The sequence below is a fragment of the Bombina bombina genome, chromosome 1 (genome assembly GCF_027579735.1).
Source record: "Bombina bombina isolate aBomBom1 chromosome 1, aBomBom1.pri, whole genome shotgun sequence".
Taxonomy (NCBI): domain Eukaryota; kingdom Metazoa; phylum Chordata; class Amphibia; order Anura; family Bombinatoridae; genus Bombina; species Bombina bombina.
The window spans coordinates 601,675,048-601,696,446 of NC_069499.1; the positions used below are offsets into that span (position 1 = coordinate 601,675,048).

At 37.9% G+C, this 21,399-nt stretch overlaps 1 protein-coding gene across 1 annotated transcript in view; it reads right to left on the reverse strand.

Moving 5' to 3' along the window:
- The window catches only part of NUP62CL (nucleoporin 62 C-terminal like), a 99,810-nt gene that overhangs the window by 62,587 nt on the left and 15,824 nt on the right, over nucleotides 1-21,399 (reverse strand). Inside the window, exons 2-5 of the mRNA XM_053698936.1 lie at nucleotides 17,738-18,068; nucleotides 17,258-17,580; nucleotides 13,440-13,580; nucleotides 13,035-13,178 (exon numbers count right to left, since the gene is read on the reverse strand). Coding sequence (XP_053554911.1) covers nucleotides 13,035-13,178; nucleotides 13,440-13,580; nucleotides 17,258-17,580; nucleotides 17,738-18,057 — 928 coding nt within the window. The 5' untranslated portion in view covers nucleotides 18,058-18,068. The remainder of the gene's footprint in view (nucleotides 1-13,034; nucleotides 13,179-13,439; nucleotides 13,581-17,257; nucleotides 17,581-17,737; nucleotides 18,069-21,399) is intronic.

Genomic DNA, 21,399 nt, shown 5'->3' on the forward strand with positions numbered 1-21,399 from the left:
ACTGTCCAAATGTGTTGAAATAAATTCAATCTGCCCCCCCCCCCCCACCAGTGGAACTGGTTAAAAGGCTGCACCTTTATGCAGTCTTAGGGGCTGAAATTAGTTTAATTATAAGGCTTGGAATTATTCAAATTCAGAAAAAAAAAATCTAAAAACATAATTTATGTAAGAACTTACCTGATAAATTAATTTCTTTCATATTAGCAAGAGTCCATGAGCTAGTGACGTATGGGATATACATTCCTACCAGGAGGGGCAAAGTTTCCCAAACCTCAAAATGCCTATAAATACACCCCTCACCACACCCACAAATCAGTTTAACGAATAGCCAAGAAGTGGGGTGATAAGAAAAAAGTGCAAAAGCATAAAGAATAAGGAATTGGAATAATTGTGCTTTATACAAAAAAATCATAACCACCACAAAAAGGGTGGGCCTCATGGACTCTTGCTAATATGAAAGAAATGACTTTGTCAGGTAAGTTCTTACATAAATTATGTTTTCTTTCATGTAATTAGCAAGAGTCCATGAGCTAGTGACGTATGGGATAATGACTACCCAAGATGTGGATCTTTCCACGCAAGAGTCACTAGAGAGGGAGGGATAAAATAAAGACAGCCAATTCCGCTGAAAAATAATCCACACCCAAAATAAAGTTTAAATCTTATAATGAAAAAAACTGAAATTATAAGCAGAAGAATCAAACTGAAACAGCTGCCTGAAGTACTTTTCTACCAAAAACTGCTTCAGAAGAAGAAAACACATCAAAATGGTAGAATTTAGTAAAAGTATGCAAAGAAGACCAAGTTGCTGCTTTGCAAATCTGATCAACCGAAGCTTCATTCCTAAAAGCCCAGGAAGTAGACACTGACCTAGTAGAATGAGCTGTAATCCTTTGAGGCAGAGTCTTACCCGACTTCGACATAAGCATGATGAATTAACGATTTCAACCAAGATGCCAAAGAAACGGCAGAGGCCTTCTGACCTTTCCTAGAACCGGAAAAGATAACAAATAGACTAGAAGTCTTTCGGAAATTCTTAGTAGCTTCAGCATAATATTTCAAAGCTCTAACTACATCCAAAGAATGCAATGATCTCTCCTTAGAATTCTTAGGATTAGGACATAATGAAGGAACTACAATTTCTCTACTAATGTTGTTAGAATTCACAACCTTAGGTAAAAATGTAAAAAAAGTTCGCAACACCGCCTTATCCTGATGAAAAATCAGAAAAGGAGACTCACAAGAAAGAGCAGATAATTCAGAAACTCTTCTGGCAGAAGAGATGGCCAAAAGGAACAAAACTTTCCAAGAAAGTAATTTGATGTCCAATGAATGCATAGGTTCAAACGGAGGAGCTTGAAGAGCCCCCAGAACCAAAATTCAAACTCCAAGGAGGAGAAAATGACTTAATGACAGGTTTTATACGAACCAAAGCTTGTACAAAACAATGAATATCAGGAAGATTAGCAATCTTTCTGTGAAAAAGAACAGAAAGAGCAGAGATTTGTCCTTTCAAGGAACTTGCAGACAAACCTTTATCCAAACCATCCTGAAGAAACTGAAAAATTCACGGAATTCTAAAAGAATGCCAGGAAAAATGATGAGAAAAAACACCAAGAAATATAAGTCTTCCAGACTCTATAATATATCTCCCTAGATATAGATTTACGAGCCTGTAACATAGTATTAATCACAGAGTCAGAGAAACCTCTTTGACTAAGAATCAAGCGTTCAATCTCCACACCTTTAAATTTAAGGATTTGAGATCCTGATGGAAAAAAGGACCTTGCGACAAAAGGTCTGGTCTTAACGGAAGAGTCCACGGTTGGCAAAAGGCCATCCGGACAAGATCCGCATACCAAAACCTGTGAGGCCATGCTGGAGCTACCAGCAGAACAAACGAGCATTCCTTCAGAATCTTGGAGATTACTCTTGGAAGAAGAACTAGAGGCGGAAAGATATAGGCAGGATGATACTTCCAAGGAAGTGACAATGCATCCACGGCTTCCGCTTGAGGATCCCTGGATCTGGACAGATACCTGGGAAGTTTCTTGTTTAGATGAGAGGCCATCAGATCTATTTCTGGAAGTCCCCACATTTGAACAATCTAAAGAAATACCTCTGGGTGAAGAGACCATTCGCCCGGATGTAACGTTTGGCGACTGAGATAATCTGCTTCCCAATTGTCTATACCTGGGATATGAACCGCAGAAACTAGACAGGAGCTGGATTCCACCCATACCAGAATTCGAGATACTTCCTTCATAGCCAGAGGACTGTGGCACGGAGTTCCAAAATATTGATCAGTAATCTCACCTCCTGAGATTCCCAAACCCCTTGTGCTGTCAGAGACCCCCAAACAGCTCCCCAACCTGTCAGACTTGCATTTGTTGAAATTACAGTCCAGGTCGGAAGAACAAAAGAAGCCCCCTGAACTAAACGATGGTGATCTGTCCACCACGTCAGAGAGTGTCGTACAATCGGTGTTAAAGATATTAATTGAGATATCTTTGTGTAATCCCTGCACCACTGGTTCAGCATACAGAGCTGAAGAGATCGCATGTGAAAACGAGCAAAGGGGATCGCGTCCGATGCTGCAGTCATAAGACCTAGAATTTCCATGCATAAGACTACCGAAGGGAATGATTGTGACTGAAGATTTTGACAAGCTGATATCAATGTTAGACGTCTCTTGTCTGTCAAAGACAGAGTCATGGACACTGAATCTATCTGGAAACCTAAAAAGGTTACCCTTGTCTGAGGAATCAATGAACTTTTTGGTAAATTGATCCTCCAACCATGATCTTGAAGAAACAACACAAGTCGATTCGTATGAGATTCTGCTAAATGTGAAGACTGAGCAAGTACCAAGATATCGTCCAAATAAGGAAATACCAATACCCTGTTCTCTGATTACAGACAGAAGGGCACAGAGAACCTTTGTAAAAATTCTTGGAGCTGATGCTAGGCCAAACGGTAGAGCCACAAACTGGTAATGCTTGTCTAGGTGTCTAGGAAAGAGAATCTCAGAAACTGATAGTGATCTGGATGAATCGGAATATGCAGATATGCATCCTGTAAATCTATTGTAGACATATAATGCCCTTGCTGAACAAAAGGCAGGATAGTCCTTACAGTTACCATCTTGAATGTTGGTATCCTTACATAACGATTCAATATTTTTAGATCCAGAACTGGTCTGAAGGAATTCTCCTTCTTTGGTACAATGAAGAGATTTGAATAAAACCCCAGCCCCTGTTAAAGAACTGGAACTGGCATAATTACTCCAGCCAACTTTAGATCTGAAACACATTTCAGAAATGCTTGAGCCTTCGCTGGGTTTACTGGGACACGGGAAAGAAAAAAATCTCTTTGCAGGAGGCCTTATCTTGAAGCCAATTCTGTACCCTTCTGAAACAATGTTCTGAAACCAGAGATTGTGAACGGAATTGATCCAAATTTCTTTGAAAAAACGTAATCTGCCCCCTACCAGCTGAGCTGGAATGAGGGCCGCACCTTCATGTGGACGTAGGAGCTGGCTCTGGGTTTCTAAAAGGCTTGGATTTATTCCAAACTGGAGATGGTTTCCAAACTGATACCGCTCCTGAGGATGAAGGATCAGGCTTTTGTTCCTTGTTGTGATGAAAGGAACGAAAACGATTATTAGACCTAAATTTACCTTTAGATTTTTTATCCTGTGGTAAAAAAGTTCCTTTCCCTCCAGTAACAGTTGAGATAATAGAATCCAACTGAGAACCGAATAATTTATTACCCTGGAAAGAAAGGGATAGCAAAGTTGACTTAGAAGACATATCAGCATTCCAAGTTTAAGCCATAAAGCTCTTCTAGCTAAAATAGCTAGAGACATATACCTGACATCAACTCTAATGATATCAAAGATGGCATCACAAATAAAATTATTAGCATGTTGTAGAAGAATAATAATGCAATGAGAATTATGATCTGTTACTTGTTGCGCTAAAGCTTCTAACCAAAAAGTTGAAGCTGCAGCAACATCCGCTAAAGATATAGCAGGAGTAGAGACAGCCCCATCAACCTTAGGGATTTTGTCCCAAAACTCTAATCTGTCAGATGGCACAGGATATAATTGCTTAAAACGTTTAGAAGGAGTAAAAAAATTACCCAAATTATTCCATTCCCTGGAGATTACTTCAGAAATAGCATCAGGGACAGGAAAAACTTCTGGAATAACTACAGGAGATTTAAAAACCTTATCTAAACGTTTAGATTTAGTATTAAGAGGACCAGAATCCTCAATTTCTAATGCAATTAGGACTTCTTTAAGTAAAGAACGAATAAATTGCATTTTAAATAAATATGAAGATTTATCAGCATCAACCTCTGAGACAGAATCCTCTGAACCAGAAGAACCATTATCAGTATCAGAATGATGATGTTCATTTAAAAATTCATCTGAAAAATGAGAAGTTTTAAAAGACTTTTATGTTTACTAGAAGGAGAAATAACAGACATAGCCTTCTTAATGGATTTAGAAACAAAATCTCTTATGTTATCAGGAACACTCTGAGTATTAGATGTTGACGGAACAGCAACAGGTAATGTAACAGTACTAAAGGAAATATTATCTGCATTATCAAGTTTGAAATGACAAACAGTACAAACAACAGCTGGAGGAACAGATACCAAAAGTTTACAGCAGATACACTTAGCTTTGGTAGCTCCAGCACCAGGCAGCGATTTTCCAGAAGTATCTTCTGACTCAGCTTCAACGTGGGACATCTTGCAATATGTAATAGAAAAAACAACATATAAAGCAAAATTGATCAAATTCCTTAAATGACAGTTTCAGGAATGGGAAAAAAATGCCAGTGAACAAGCTTCTAGCAACCAGAAGCAATAAATAATGAGACTTAAATAATGTGGAGACAATAGTGACGCCCATATTTTTTTTGCGCCAAAAAAGACGCCCACATTATTTGGCGCCTAAATGCTTTTGGCGCCAAAAATGACGCCACATCTGGAACGCCGACACTTTTGGCGCAAAAAAACGTCAAAAATGACGCAACTTCCGGCGACACGTATGACGCCGGAAACAGAAAAAAAAAATGCGCCAAAAAAGGCCACGCCAAGAATGACGCAATAAAATGAAGCATTTTCAGCCCCCGCGAGCCTAAGAGCCCACAGGGAAAGTCAAATTTTAAGGTAAGAAAAAATTGATTTATTCATATGCATTATCCCAAATATGAAACGGACTGTCTGAAATAAGGAACGTTGAACATCCTGAGTCAAGGCAAATAAATGTTTGAATACATATATTTAGAACTTTATAAAAAAAGTGCCCAACCATAGCTTAGAGTGTCACAGAAAATAATACTTACTTACCCCAGGACACTCATCTACATGTAGTAGAAAGCCAAACCAGTACTGAAACGAGAATCAGTAGAGGAAATGGAATATATAAAAGAGTATATCGTTGATCTGAAAAGGGAGGTAAGAGATGAATCTCTACGACCGATAACAGAGAACCTATGAAATAGACCCCGTAGAAGGAGATCACTGCATTCAAATAGGCAATACTCTCCTCACATCCCTCTGACATTCACTGCACGCTGAGAGGAAAACCGGGCTCCAACCTGCTGCGGAGCGCATATCAACGTAGAATCTAGCACAAACTTACTTCACCACCTCGATAGGAGGCAAAGTTTGTAAAACCGATTTGTGGGTGTGGTGAGGGGTGTATTTATAGGCATTTTGAGGTTTGGGAAACTTTGCCCCTCCTGGTAGGAATGTATATCCCATACGTCACTAGCTCATGGACTCTTGCTAATTACATGAAAGAAATCAGAGCCAGAGGCCTTAGGGAAATTAAAAAACAATTGGGAGTTTAAAAATTACCCTTAGATTTCTTAACTTGGGCAGAAAAGACTCCCTTTCCCCCAGTAATAGAGAAGATAATAAAATCCAATAGAAAACCTTTAAAAATTACTATTCTAAAATAATAAGATAGTAATCTAAATTTAAAAACACCATATCAGAAATTTAAGCCATAAAAGTTTTCTAGTAAAAATGGCTAAAAACAAAGGCCTAGATTTAGAGTTTGGCGGTAGCCGTGAAAACCAGATTAGAGGCTCCTAACGCTGGTTTTAGGCTACCGCCGGTATTTGGAGTCACTCAAAATAGGGTCTAACGCTCACTTTTCAGCCGCGACTTTTCCATACCGCAGATCCCCTTACGTCAATTGCGTATCCTATCTTTTCAATGGGATCTTCCTAACTCCGGTATTTAGAGTCGTTTCTGAAGTGAGCGTTAGAGCTCTAACGACAAAACTCCAGCCGCAGAAAAAAAGCAGGAGTTAAGAGCTTTCTGGGCTAACGCCGGTTCATAAAGCTCTTAACTACTGTACCCTAAAGTACACTAACACCCATAAACTACCTATGTACCCCTAAACTGAGGTCCCCCCACATCGCCGCAACTCGATTACATTTTTTTAACCCCTAATCTGCCAACCGCCACCTACGTTATACTTATGTACCCCTAATCTGCTGCCCCTAACACCGCCGACCCCTGTATTATATTTATTAACCCCTAACCTGCCCCCCTCAACGTCGCCGCCAGCTACTTACAATAATTAACCCCTAATCTGCCGACCGCAAAGCGCCGCCACCTACGTTATCCTAATGTACCCCTAATCTGCTGCCCCTAACACCGCCGACCCCATATTATATTTATTAATCCCTAATCTGCCCCCCTCAACGTCGCCGACACCTGCCTACACTTATTAACCCCTAATCTGCCGAGCGGACCTGAGCGCTACTATAATAAAGTTATTAACCCCTAATCCGCCTCACTAACCCTATCATAAATAGTATTAACCCCTAATCTGCCCTCCCTAACATCGCCGACACCTAACTTCAATTATTAACCCCTAATCTGACGACCGGAGCTCACCGCTACTATAATAAATGGATTAACCCCTAAAGCTAAGTCTAACCCTAACACTAACACCCCCCTAACTTAAATATAATTTACATCTAACGAAATTAATTAACTCTTATTAAATAAATTATTCCTATTTAAAGCTAAATACTTACCTGTAAAATACATCCTAATATAGCTACAATATAAATTATAATTACATTGTAGCTATTTTAGGATTAATATTTATTTTACAGGCAACTTTGTAATTATTTTAACCAGGTACAATAGCTATTAAATAGTTAAAAACTATTTAATAGTTACTTAGTTAAAATAATAACAAAATTACCTGTAAAATAAATCCTAACCTAAGTTATAATTAAACCTAACACTACCCTATCAATAAATTAATTAAATAAAATACCTACAATTACCTACAATAAAACCTAACACTACACTATCAATAAATAAATTAAATACAATTCCTACAAATAACTACAATTACATAAACTAACTAAAGTACAAAAAATAAAAAAGAACTAAGTTACAAAAAATAAAAAAATATTTACAAACATAAGAAAAATATTACAACAATTTTAAACTAATTACACCTACTCTAAGCCCCCTAATAAAATAACAAAGACCCCCAAAATAAAAAAATGCCCTACCCTATTCTAAATTAATAGAGTTAAAAGCTCTTTTACCTTACCAGCCCTGAACAGGGCCCTTTGCGGGGCATGCCCCAAGAAAATCAGCTCTTTTGCCTGTAAAAAAAAACATACAATACCCCCCCCCCCAACATTACAACCCACCACCCACATACCCCTAATCTAACCCAAACCCCCCTTAAATAAACCTAACACTAAGCCCCTGAAGATCTTCCTACCTTGTCTTCACCTCAACAGGTATCACCGATCCGTCCTGGCATCCGGTGCTGAAGAGGTCCAGAAGAGGCTCCAAAGTCTTCCTCCTATCCGGCAAGAAGAGGACATCCGGACCGGCAAACATCTTCATCCAAGCGGCATCTTCGATCTTCTTCCATCCGGTGCGGAGCGGGTCCATGTTGAAGCAGCCGACGCGGATCCATCCTCTTCTTTCTGCGTCTCCCGACGAATGACGGTTCCTTTAAGGGACGTCATCCAAGATGGCGTCCCTCGAATTCCGATTGGCTGATAGGATTCTATCAGCCAATCGGAATTAAGGTAGGAATATTCCGATTGGCTGATCCAATTGGCTGATTGGATCAGCCAATCGGAATATTCCTACCTTAATTCCGATTGGCTGATAGAATCCTATCAGCCAATCGGAATTCGAGGGACGCCATCTTGGATGACGTCCCTTAAAGGAACCGTCATTCGTCGGGAGACGCAGAAAGAAGAGGATGGATCCGCGTTGGCTGCTTCAACATGGACCCGCTCCGCACCGGATGGAAGAAGATCGAAGATGCCGCTTGGATGAAGATGTTTGCCGGTCCGGATGTCCTCTTCTTGCCGGAGAGGAGGAAGACTTTGGAGCCTCTTCTGGACCTCTTCAGCACCGGATGCCAGGACGGATCGGTGATACCTGTTGAGGTGAAGACAAGGTAGGAAGATCTTCAGGGGCTTAGTGTTAGGTTTATTTAAGGGGGGTTTGGGTTAGATTAGGGGTATGTGGGTGGTGGGTTGTAATGTTGGGGGGGGGGTATTGTATGTTTTTTTTTACAGGCAAAAGAGCTGATTTTCTTGGGGCATGCCCCGCAAAGGGCCCTGTTCAGGGCTGGTAAGGTAAAAGAGCTTTTAACTCTATTAATTTAGAATAGGGTAGGGCATTTTTTTATTTTGGGGGTCTTTTTTATTTTATTAGGGGGCTTAGAGTAGGTGTAATTAGTTTAAAATTGTTGTAATATCTTTCTTATGTTTGTAAATATTTTTTAATTTTTTGTAACTTAGTTCTTTTTTATTTTTTGTACTTTAGTTAGTTTATGTAATTGTAGTGTAGTGTTAGATTTTATTGTAGGCAATTGTAGGTATTTTATTTAATTAATTTATTGATAGGGTAGTGTTAGGTTTAATTATAAATTAGGTTAGGATTTATTTTACAGGTAATTTTGTTATTATTTTAACTAGGTAACTATTAAATAGTTCTTAACTATTTAATAGCTATTGTACCTGGTTAAAATAATTACAAAGTTGCCTGTAAAATAAATATTAATCCTAAAATAGCTACAATGTAATTATAATTTATATTGTAGCTATATTAGGATTTATTTTACAGGTAAGTATTTAGCTTTAAATAGGAATAATTTATTTAATAAGAGTTAATTAATTTCGTTATATGTAAATTATATTTAAGTTAGGGGGGTGTTAGGGTTAGACTTAGCTTTAGGGGTTAATCCATTTAATATAGTAGCGGTGAGCTCCGGTCGTCAGATTAGGGGTTAATAATTGAAGTTAGGTGTCGGCGATGTTAGGGAGGGAAGATTAGGGGTTAATACTATTTATGATAGGGTTAGTGAGGCGGATTAGGGGTTAATAAGTGTAGGCAGGTGTCGGCGACGTTGAGGGGGGCAGATTAGGGGTTAATAAATATAATATAGGGGTCGGCGGTGTTAGGGGCAGCAGATTAGGGGTACATAAGGATAACGTAGGTGGCGGCGCTTTGCGGTCGGCAGATTAGGGGTTAATAAGTGTAGGCAGGTGGAGGCGACGTTGTGGGGGGCAGGTGAGGGGTTAATAAATATAATACAGGGGTCGGCGGTGTTAGGGGCAGCAGATTAGGGGTACATAGGGATAATGTAAGTTGCGGCGGTTTACGGAGCGGAAGATTAGGGGTTAATAATATAATGCAGGGGTCAGCGATAGCGGGGGCGGCAGATTAGGGGTTAATAAGTGTAAGGGTAGGGGTGTTTAGACTCGGGGTACATGTTAGAGTGTTAGGTGCAGACGTAGGAAGTGTTTCCCCATAGGAAACAATGGGGCTGCGTTAGGAGCTGAACGCTGCTTTTTTGCAGGTGTTAGGTTTTTTTTCAGCTCAAACAGCCCCATTGTTTCCTATGGGAGAATCGTGCACGAGCACGTTTTTGAGGCTGGCCGCGTCCGTAAGCAACTCTGGTATCGAGAGTTGCATTTGCGGTAAAAATGCTCTACACTCCTTTTTTGGAGCCTAACGCAGCATTTTTTTGGACTCTCGATACCAGAGTTAATTTTATGGTGCGGCCAGAAAAAAGCCCGCGTAGCGTTAACAACCCATCTACCGCCAAACTCCAAATCTAGGCCAAAGATTTATTATCAGATAAAATGACATAAAATATAGCATCATAAATGAAATGATTAGCATGTTGAAGTAAAAGAACAATGCTTAGACAAATCAAGATCTGATAATTAAACTGCCCAACCAAAAAGTTGAAACAGCAGCAACATTAGCCATAGAAATGGCAGGTTAAAAAATATGGCCAATATGTAAATATGCTTCTCTTAAGATAGGAAACAAACTTCCTATCTAAAGGATCCTTAAAAGAAGAAATATCTTCCATAGGATAGAAGTATGTTCAGCAAGAGAATAAATAGCCCCACTTTAAGGGACTTTACCTATGACTAATTTAGGGATTTTAGGTAAAAGGATATAGCTTTTTAAGCCTAGAAAAAAAGGTAAAAAGAAGCACTAAGTTTAGATTCCTTACTAAACATATGATAGCATCTGAAATAAGAAAAACTTCAAGAGTTACCTCAGAAGCTAAAAAAAACAGAATTCAAACATTTGCTATTCTTGTTATCAAGAGGACTAGATTCCTTAGTACTCAAAGTAAAGAATACTTTGTTAATCAAGAATGAATACATTCAATTGAAAGTTTGATTTATTAAAATCAGTCTCTGAAAAAGGATCATCTGAGTCAGAGAAAACCACATCAGCAGAAATACTACAGTATGCTGTCAATTAATACAAACTTCAAAGGTTTATGAGAAGTTAGGAGAGAACGTTTACGTTAATTTGAAGGGGGAATAGCAGTCATAGCCTTCTCTATATCTTTTGCAATATAATCCTTTATATCAACAGTAATATCATGTACATTAGATTGTGAAGGTAAAACAGTAGATGTATATGTACTATAGAAACATTATTAGTATGAATAATAAAAAATAAAACATTACAAGTGCCACATATTTGAGCTGAAGAAATAAAATCAGCTAATTAAACAATATACACACTTAGCTTTGGTAGAAATTGTGTACAGGCAGCATAGTTTCTACAGTAACATCAGAGGCAGGATCAGTTTGAGACATCTTGAAAAATGTATCAAAAAAGAAAAAATAACATTTAAACAAAATATCCAATTTCCACAAAATAGTTTCAGGAATGGAAAAAAAATGCTTATATGAAAAACAAAAGCAAATACATTTTTGGCGCAAAAATGACGCCAACAAAGAGGACGCAAATGCTGAGAAAAAAAACTTTTGCTGCCAAGGTTAACAGGAAAGGACGCAAGAAATTACGTGACCCTCATCACAACAAACGCAACCTTTGTGGAAAAAAATTGGCGCCAAGAATAGCGCAATAAATAGAAGCATTTTGCGCCATCGCAAGCCTAATTTGCCCGCGAAAATGTGAAAAAACAAGACCAAAGTTACAACTAGCTGGAACCTCAGGTAAGAAAAAAAAAAATGACTAAATTTCTCCCAAACATAATTTTCAATGCTGAAACTGTTAGACTGCAAAGGGAAATAAACATAGACCTGACTCATGGCAAATATATGCAATAAATATTTAAAACTTTAAAAATATAAAATGCCAAACATAGCTGAGAGTGTCTTAAAAAACATATATACTTACCTGTAGACACCCATCCACATATAGCAGACAGCCAAACCAGTACTGAAACATAGCAGAGGTAATGGTAGAGGAGTATAATGTTGATCTGTAAAGGGAGGTGGCAGATGAATCCCCACAACCAAATTTAAAGAGAGCCTTAGAATAGATTTCCAATAGGTGAAAACATGGCATCATTAAGCAAATACTCCCTCACATCCCTCAGACAAACACTGTACTATTGAGAGGAACTGGGCTTCAAAATGCTTAGAAGCACCTTTCACAAAAGAAATCAAGCACAACTTGCTTCACCATCCTCCAACGAAGACAAAGTTTGTAAAACTGAAGTATGAGTGAGATGGAAGGTGTATGAGGTTTGGGAAACTTTGCCCCCTCCAGGTAGGAATGTTTATCCCATACGTCACTAGCTCATGGACTCTTGCCACTTACATGAAAGAAAAAAATCTATAGTTTAAAAAAAAAAAAAAAAAAAAAGGGTGCTCTATATAGGTTTAAACTGAATGATAGCAAACATGCTAACATTTCTCCATTACTTTGGGCAAGTTTTTCTCTGAAATGACTGGTACTGAAGGGGTTAAGAAAGGTGTGAGTGAGTTTGACGTGGCCTGCGTTGTCCCCTGCAGATTCTCTATCAGCCCCTTTCTGCGTACTGTCACATAATAATTATCATTCTATGCCAACTAATACACAACTTTTGGAAAATAGCCATAGCTCTACACTGCAGGCACAACAGACTTCCTGCGTGGTATGGTATTGTAGTGTACTGGATATAGTGCCAATGCAGCAGTTAAGATTTCCAATTTTTTTTTTCCTTCTTCCCTGCTCCCCCAGGCTAACCCCACAATTCCACTTCCACTCTGTAACACCCCTAATTCAACTAGCAGTTACCTGCTAGTTGACTTACAGAGGAGTCAATTAGCCAAGACAGCGGAAAACCTGTAAATGAATGGATACATTTTATGCTGCACCATTGTTTATTGATTTCCTTAATAATAAAAAGGGACCTATCATTTTGCATTATAAATTGATAGCAAAGAATACAACAAAATTAGTATATTTTTTTTTGCAATAATTAAAATGTGCATATCTAATATAAATATGTATATACCTCATATGAATGCACATTAATTTATCCTATAACTAAATTATAAATATTCTGTTTCTTAGTTTGCCATAAACATGTATGTACCATGTTCACAGTATTTACTTATTATTCCAGTGTATTTTTCATGGCACCAGGGTAAACTCTCTAGGTCCCCCGATAATCAAGCCCTAAATTATAAACTATATAAAAAGTTAGTGTCACATGTTGTGACTCCAACAGTTGCACTCACGTGTCAATCCAGTGGTTGCAGTGGTCGCTGTAGCTGAAGTAGCAGAGCTAGCCACAGAGGAAAATAGAGAAGATCCAGAAGTTCCAAGTATGGAGGTTAAGGATGGAGTAGTGGAAACCACAGTGGATCCTGTGGATGCTAAAGCTGGAAAGGAGGAAACATGGGAATAAAATGTGCACATTAGTGTATGTTTCTTTGAGAAAGTCAATGCCCTTTGAGCCAACTTCTCACCTCCCTAACTAGCATTGATTGGGCATATTCTTGCAATCACCAAAATCATCCAGCCAATTCCCACCCAAAAAAGTCTCTAAGCTTCCACTATCCCAGTTATCCACCAGAGTTCTCTCCAGTTAGTAGGACTGAACTGAATACACATTAGTTCGCTAGTTTTATATATTATGTTACCTGAGGAAGCATCTGTAGGTTTGGCTCCAAAGTTTAGGGCAGCACCTAGAGCAGATCCAGCAGGCTGAGAATATGCAGGAAGAGAAGAGGCTGAGGGAGTGGAAGATGAAGTTGCCAGCAAGCCGAAATTCATAGGAGGGGCTGTAAACGAACAATGAGACTATGTGAATGAGGTTAAATCAAAGGAAAAAGAAATAAAGGAATAGGTGGAGATGTGAAGAAAAAGAAATGCTTAAAGTGAATGTAAACTTTCACAAATGAGTGTCCGGTTTTTAAAAATACTATTAAAAACAGGGGCGCTTTCATTCATGAAAGTTTACATTTCACTGGTTTTGTTAAAATACTTACCTTTTCTTCTTGCAAGCCGGAGCAGTGACTCCCCCCACCCGCCGCTCGTCTCTACATATGTCAGCAATGAAGAATCAGGCTTCCTCCAATCACAGCGTGGCCTCAGACAATGTTTGCTCTGGGGGGGAGTCCGTGATTGGAGGAAGCAGATTCGTCATTGGTGGCGTATGAAGAGACGAGCGGCGGAAAATCGCTGCTCCGGCTTGCAAGAAGAAAAGGTAAGTATTTTAACAAAACTGAAAGTGCCCGTTTTTAATAATATTCTTAAAAACCGTGCACTCATTTGTGAAAGTTTACATTCACTTTAAGGGAACAAAAGAATATAAACAATAAAAGAGAAAAACAAGGCATAAGAACATGCTGAACAGTGGAAGATTAAAGACATGTTGTACTGTCAATTTTTCCTCTCCCTTTAAAGTATTCTCAAAGATGCATTTTACCTTCTTCTTTATTTAGTAATTTTAAATAGCTGCTTTAACCATTTGAAACCACCACCTATACTGAAAGTATGAATACTACTGTATTCTCTATAAACACCCGGAAGCAGCCGAAATTAACCTCCCAGTGGAGGTTGTTGCCAGCACACAAGCTGATGTAAGCTATTTATCAATTACTTACCTATATTATCCCTTTGTATATATAAACTAGAGCTGCAACAACTAATTGTCATAATCAATTATGAAAATAGCTGTCAACGAATCTCATAATCGATTAGTTGGTTTGCAATTAGTTGGTCTGTGCACAACACCAGCTGCTTCACTCCAGTGAGCTCCTGCACATGGTATTGTGTTTTATGGTTATGTCCTTAGCCTAAAGGACGTCTACAGACATATACTTTTCACTTTTTCAGGACAGTATAAGTTTACATCTACCCCTGGCTTATGTGCCACCCAGATATAATAGTCATCATTTGGATTGTTTATATTAAATCAGGCGATTTGGAACTATGCTTTGCATGATATAGTGCTGAGCTTGTTATTTATACCTAGCCTCTAGACTGATGGGAGTTAATTGAATTAATGTGCACTATTATCTGTTTGCACAATTATTTTTGGTTTTGTTTCATTATAAAACTGTGCTCTGCTGCTTAAAAATTGGACAAACAGTTGTGTTAATGGAAAGTTTTAGTCTTAAGTTTATATTTGTAACACTCAGTATGTGGATTCTACTTTAAATATAGGAAACGATTATTGATTCTTTTTCTACCCGATTAGTCGAAAAAATAAATCGGCCGATTAATCGATTATGAAAATAAGCGTTAGTTGCAACCCTAATATAAACACAAAATATAAGGTGGCCTTTGTAGACACAGTGAGAGATACAATAAAAGGGGGGGTTATGCATCCAGCAGTTCCAGCCCATTTAAGGGGGCATGTTGTTGAGAACAATGGTTTAGGTTTACATGAGCAAAAACAGCTTTTCAAATACATAAATAACCTTAAATAAGTAATTTACTATATGTTTAATACTCTGCAGATTGTATAAACAAGTCTTAAGTGCCTATAAATATGCAATATACCAAAGGTGTATCGTCAGGTTCCCTTATATAACATTCTCTCAAACTAAGTAGTATAGTAATCCTCTGGCTGCCCACAAACCGGCAGCTTTTTTTTTTTTTTTTACTATCAGGTGTAGGTGATACAGCTAATGAGGATCGGATCAATAATGCTATGCAGTTTCCCTTCTGCACACTCCCTACACAAGCTAGCTGTCTGTGTTAGCATGGGTAGAAGGATCCAGCAGTGCATGTGTGAAAGGTCTGTCTTTAAAAATAGCCAGACAACTTGTGTAGGGATTGTGCAGAAGGGAAACTGCATGGTGCTATTAGCTCATTCCTCATTGGCTGAAACATCTGCAGCTGAAAAGAAGAAAAAAAGCTGACGGCCTTTGAGTAATAAAATGTTATAACATTTTGGCACCTGGCAATACAATTTTGACTTATATTGCACAATATACCTATTTAAAGGGACAGTCTAGTATAAATTAAACTTTCATTATTCAGATAGGACTTTTAATTTTAATCAACTTTCCAATTTACTTTTGTCATCAAATTTGCTTTTTTCTCTTGGTATTCTTAGTTTAAACTAAACATATGTAGGCTCATATGCTAATTTCTAAGCCTTTGAGGGCTGCCTTTTATCACATGATTTTTAAATCTCTTTTCAACACAAAGAGACAGAAAGTACACATGGGCTATATAGATAACACTGTGTTCAGGCACAGAAAGTTATTTAAGATCTAGCACAAAACAATGCTAAATTTAAGACAATAGATAATAAAACAGTCACAATCATGTGATCAGGGGGCTGGAAGAAGGTTCCTCGATACAAGATAATAACAGAGGTAAAAAGTATATTAATATAACTGTGTTGGTTATGCAAAACTGGGGAATGGGTAATAAAGGGATTATCTATCTTTTAAAACAATAACAATTCTATGGTAGACTGTCCCTTTAAAATGTGTTAAAAAAAATAAATTGTTTAATGTCTTCTTAAAGGGATACTAACCCCTCATTTTTTTCTTTCATGATTCAGATAGAGCATGCAATTTTAAGCAACTTTCTAATTTACTCCTCTTATCAATTTTTCTTTGTTCTCATGTTAACTTGATTTGAAAAAGCAGTAATAAAAGGTTAGGAGCCGGCCCATTTTTTAGTTCAGGACCTTGGTAGAGCTACTGATTGGTTTGCTACATTTAGCCACAAATCAGCAAGTGCTACCCATGTGCTGAACAAAAAATGGTCTGGCTCTAAAGCTTACAGTACTGCTTTTTCAAATCAATATAGCATGAGAACAAAGAAAAATTGATAATAGGAGTAAATTAGAAAGGTGCTTAAAATCTCATGCTCTATCTGAATCATGAAATAAAAAAATTGGGTTTAGTATCCCTTTAAAGGGATACTAAAAACACTGTATTTATTTTATGATTCAGAGAGCATGCAATTTTAAGCAACTACCTAATTTAATTGTATCAATTGTTCTTCATTCTCTAATCAAAGATGATGTCGCATTTTTGGTTCAGCACCCTGGATAGCGTTTTGCCGATTGGTGGCTACGTTTAGCCACCAATCAGCAAGTGCAACCGAGGTGCTGAACCAAAAATGGGCCGTCTCCTAAGCTTACATACTTGCTGTTTAAATAAAGATAGAAAGAGAATGAAGAAAAAATGATAATAGGAGTAAATGAGAAAGTTTACTTAAAATTGCATGCTCTGTGTGCTCTATCTGAATCATGAAAGAAAAAAAATGGGTTTAGTATCCCTTTTATGGGAAACCAATTTTACAGCACAGTGCCCCTTTAAAGTTAGTGATAGTAAAGAGAAATAAAATGGGAATCAGAAGAGGAAGGTAAATGATGACCTACAAAAATAAGGGAAATAGAATTAAGGGATGAAGGTAGACAAAGAAGATGTTTATAGTGACAAACCAGGAGGATATAATCTACAAGAGATAGAATAAATGGGTTTCCTACCCGTTGTCTGCCCCAAGCTGAATGTAGGTGCAGGTTGTGATGAGGTAGGTACAGGTGCTGCAGAAGTAGGCACCGGAGTCCCAAATGTGAGTCCTGTGGGGGCAGCTGCTGCTGTTGCTTGCCCAAAAGTGCTACTGGCAGTGGTTCCACTTTGACCAGTTAAGAAGCCCACTCCAGTGCTAGCAGATGGCTGTGTCTGGGTAGGAGCACCACCAAATGAAAAACCCCCTGAAGGCTGAGAAGGCTGGGAAGTGCTGTTCAAACTGAATCCCCCTGTGGCAGGTTGGGTCATTGATCCTGTATTTACTTTTGGTGCAGCAGTACTGAGGGGGGAAAAAAAAAAATTCAGAAAAAGAATAATCAGTTCTTTTCAGTATCAAACAATATTAATGGAAGCTACAAATGTAAGGCGTTGGTCTCTTTTATGACTTAAGGATACTATTAGTAGTGATGTTTATCCAATCTTCAACTATCTCTTACCCAAAGGAAAGTCCTCCTGTGGCCGGGGCTGGAGTAGATGTTGCCTGAGCCCCAAAGCTAAATCCAGTAGCAGGGGCTGCAGAAGCAGCTGGTGTGGCGAAAGAAAAAAGCCCTGTCGGTTGACCAGCAGGGGGAGCAGAGTTCTGTGCTGGAGTCTGAACTGGTGTTTGGGTAGCTCCCCCAAAGCTAAAACCCCCTGATGAAGGTGCTGCTGAGGCACCAAAAGAGAAGCCAGAACTGGCTGGTGGAGCACTGGTTTTTGGGGTGCCAAAGCTGAAACCTCCTGAAGAGGCGCCAGTGCCAAAATTAAAGCCGCTCATGTTGATAAATCCTGAAAGGAATGAAAGAGAAAAAACGGGTAAGGCAAAAATAATCACAGACAGCTGAAGAGTTTGCCAAACTTTTACACAGTGTATTGAACTGCAAAGCTTGTAGTTTACATATAGAAACGCAAAGCACAGAACGTGTTACAGTAATTGTGTGTATTATAGAATAAGCAAGATAATCTTAGGCTGTTAAAATATCTTTTGGTTCTTTATTTTATATATATATATATATATATATATATATATATATATATATATATATATATATATATATACACATATACATACACACATATACTTCTAACCCCAGACTGCCGTATACAGAAATTATTCACCCACATAAGATATTTATAGAGACATTATTCCTTTATATAGGCTTTGGCTCCTTCTTTGAGGAGCGCTGCTTTTCCCTCATCTTTGCATTATAAGATAAACCTTCCTGCAAAGGCTTCCTCCTCCTTGTAGGGCTGTAACAGGAAGCACTAATGTAGTGTATAAAAAAAAAGGAATAAAAAAGGTCAAATCCATTTAAATAGCAAATATTACATATTGCAATTATTTCTATTAAAGTGTCATATAACATTTTGAAGTATGTGCATATTATAAAAGGGTTAACCGAGGTAAACTAGTGTGTGGAAAGAAAAAAAAAAAGTTTATAAAGTATTTTAATAAAATTTCCAAAAATCTGCAAAACTGCTTACACTTTAGTCTTGCCATGTGTAGCTTGTTCCACCTTCCTTATCAGTGTCTTACTCTAAACCTTGAGGTATCATGTAACAAAGTGTGCATGTGAGGATAATTACTTATGCAAGTAAGGGGGAATTGAGGAGGGACAACAGATACTGCTATTGTTTGAGTCCAAGAGGCTTGCTTTTTTCCATGGAGATAATGTCACTTGCTTTGTGAAAGCTTCAGCATTATACTGTGCCCTGCTTTAGTCAGGTGTCATGTGACTCTGCCCCCCTACTGTGCATGTGAACAATTGCATTTTGCCATAGCTATGGCCTTGATAGCACCTTCCATATATGGAAATGCCCAGGGGAGAGCTTGCTGCAAACAAAACTATGCCTGAATTAAAGTGAATGTCAAGTTAACGTAATAAGTTAAAGCCAAAAGATAGAAGTTACAAAATGAATGAGAGTTTAATTCATGAAATCTTTACTAAATATTTATCTTCAGAGATATTTCAATAGAAATGCTCTACGGATAAGAGCCGATCCTCCACACGGCATAATCAGCAATAGATTGACAGATTACTCATCAACTAATCTAAACTAACGATTAGTTGATTGCAGATGAGTCATCTGTTAAATAAATTGTTGAATATGGCGACCGGAACTTCAGTTCTTATACGTAGAGCATTTCTATTGAAATATCTCTGACGATAAGTATATAGTAAAGATTTCATGCATGAAACTCTCATTCATTTTGTAACTTCTATCGTTTGCCTTTCGTTATTACGTTAACTTGACATTCACTTTAAAGGGGTAAATGAGGGTTAAAAAATAAACCGTTTTGCAGGTAAGCTTTGGCTGCATTATATATTTAGAAACTTATATTAGTTCATACTGTTTTATGTCTCTTTAAGTATAAACAATTGATTAGCACTTTTTTATTACAACAAAGACTGTTTAACATCCCTTTAAATGTGTTTCCAATGACTTGATATACCAGCTGCAGAGTATAAAATAAGGGGTTTATCACGGATGTTTGCAAGCGTCTGGTTTCTCACTCGTATTACAAGTTGAAAGCAAACACGATCGCTTGAGCGCAATCAAAGTTAACGCTCGAGTTAGTGCGACCTCAGAGCTCTGGTTAAATGTATTGCGAAACAAAAAAGTGTCACAAAACATCAAAAATACATTTACAAAGTGCAACTCCATCAAAAAAGTTATAAGGGCTCAAACATATGAGGTCTCAGGTGTTATAAAAAAAAAGGCATGCAAAGGGCTTTAACATAGAAATGCATAGACATGTCTACAGATGTAGATGTTTGCAGTTAAAGGGACATAATACTAATATGCTAAATTACTTAAAAGTGATGCAGCGTAACTGTAAAAAGCTGTGTAAAGAGTAGAAATGGGAGGTTCACCAAATCTAAAAAGGCCCCTAATGCAATTATTTGCATGTAAATAAAGTTTTCTTATTAAATATTAGTCAGATTATATGATTCTAAACAATTAAGTTTTACTAATAATAATTGAAAATAGGGGGGTGCTAACTGTCTGAATTAACTAAAGGTAATGAGAAAAGAAAGGGTGACAGTATGCTAGCACTCTTGTGAATACCAATAAATACATATAGATGACATGGAGGGTCACCTGTATCAGGAATTTAATAAAACATAACTTTTATTTAGATAAGTTAATATATACATATGAATGTATGGTGTGTGCTTTAAAACTTAGATTAAGAAAATAAATGAGGGACAATTATCCACAAGGACACTTACAATTTATACAAAATCTATTATCCTGTACCTCACACAGCTTCAGTGCAAACTCAAAGTCGCTCAGACCTGCAAGAGCAATTATCTATTTCGCCGTTATACACACACAAACAGGTATCAGCGCACATCCATTTTTCAAAAGCACAACATTTTTTGAACTGCTGCAAAAAATTGCCTGCAAATACATCAAGAGACAACTATTCTTTTTAAATAATATTGGGAACTTAGTCACACAATATGGCCATATTTTGCTTAGCCAGTCACCACTTACAAGGTGCCCCAATTTGACTGGTCCTAACACTACAGTCCTTTTGCCACAGAGGGCTGAATCATTCCTGCTTTTACTCTTCAAAATAGAATGAGACTCCCTGGCTTTTTATTCACAAATCTATTACACTGTTATGAGCACACCCGAACTTGGGTGGGGTGCTTAAACCACTGGGAGATGGTCAGTCTCCCTGGTAATGTTAAATACAAATACAAAATTTGTTTTTTTAGCACACCTTACAAAAAGTTTAAATCCACATCTGGGAGTGCTGCCAATCTGGAGAGAAAACTGCGTGCCGCTCTAGGACTCGTCTCTAAGCTCTGACAATAAACCATTGGGGTGAATATCCACATAAAGGATCCTGCAAAAAAGAGTCTTTGCCTTCTTTTGGGGACGACTGCCATATTCCAGATTGGGTGGATTTCGTTCTGAAGATATTAAAGGTGGAGTTTGATATATGAAACAGAATCTCCAGATGGAGTGACATTATCCTGTGAGCATCACCTGTATTACGCCCTACACTTACCTCATAGGATTGAGGGTGTGTCCTGTAAGTAGCGAGAAAAAACCCTATTGGATACACATTGCTGTGATTATTACCAAGTTGCATAAAGACTCT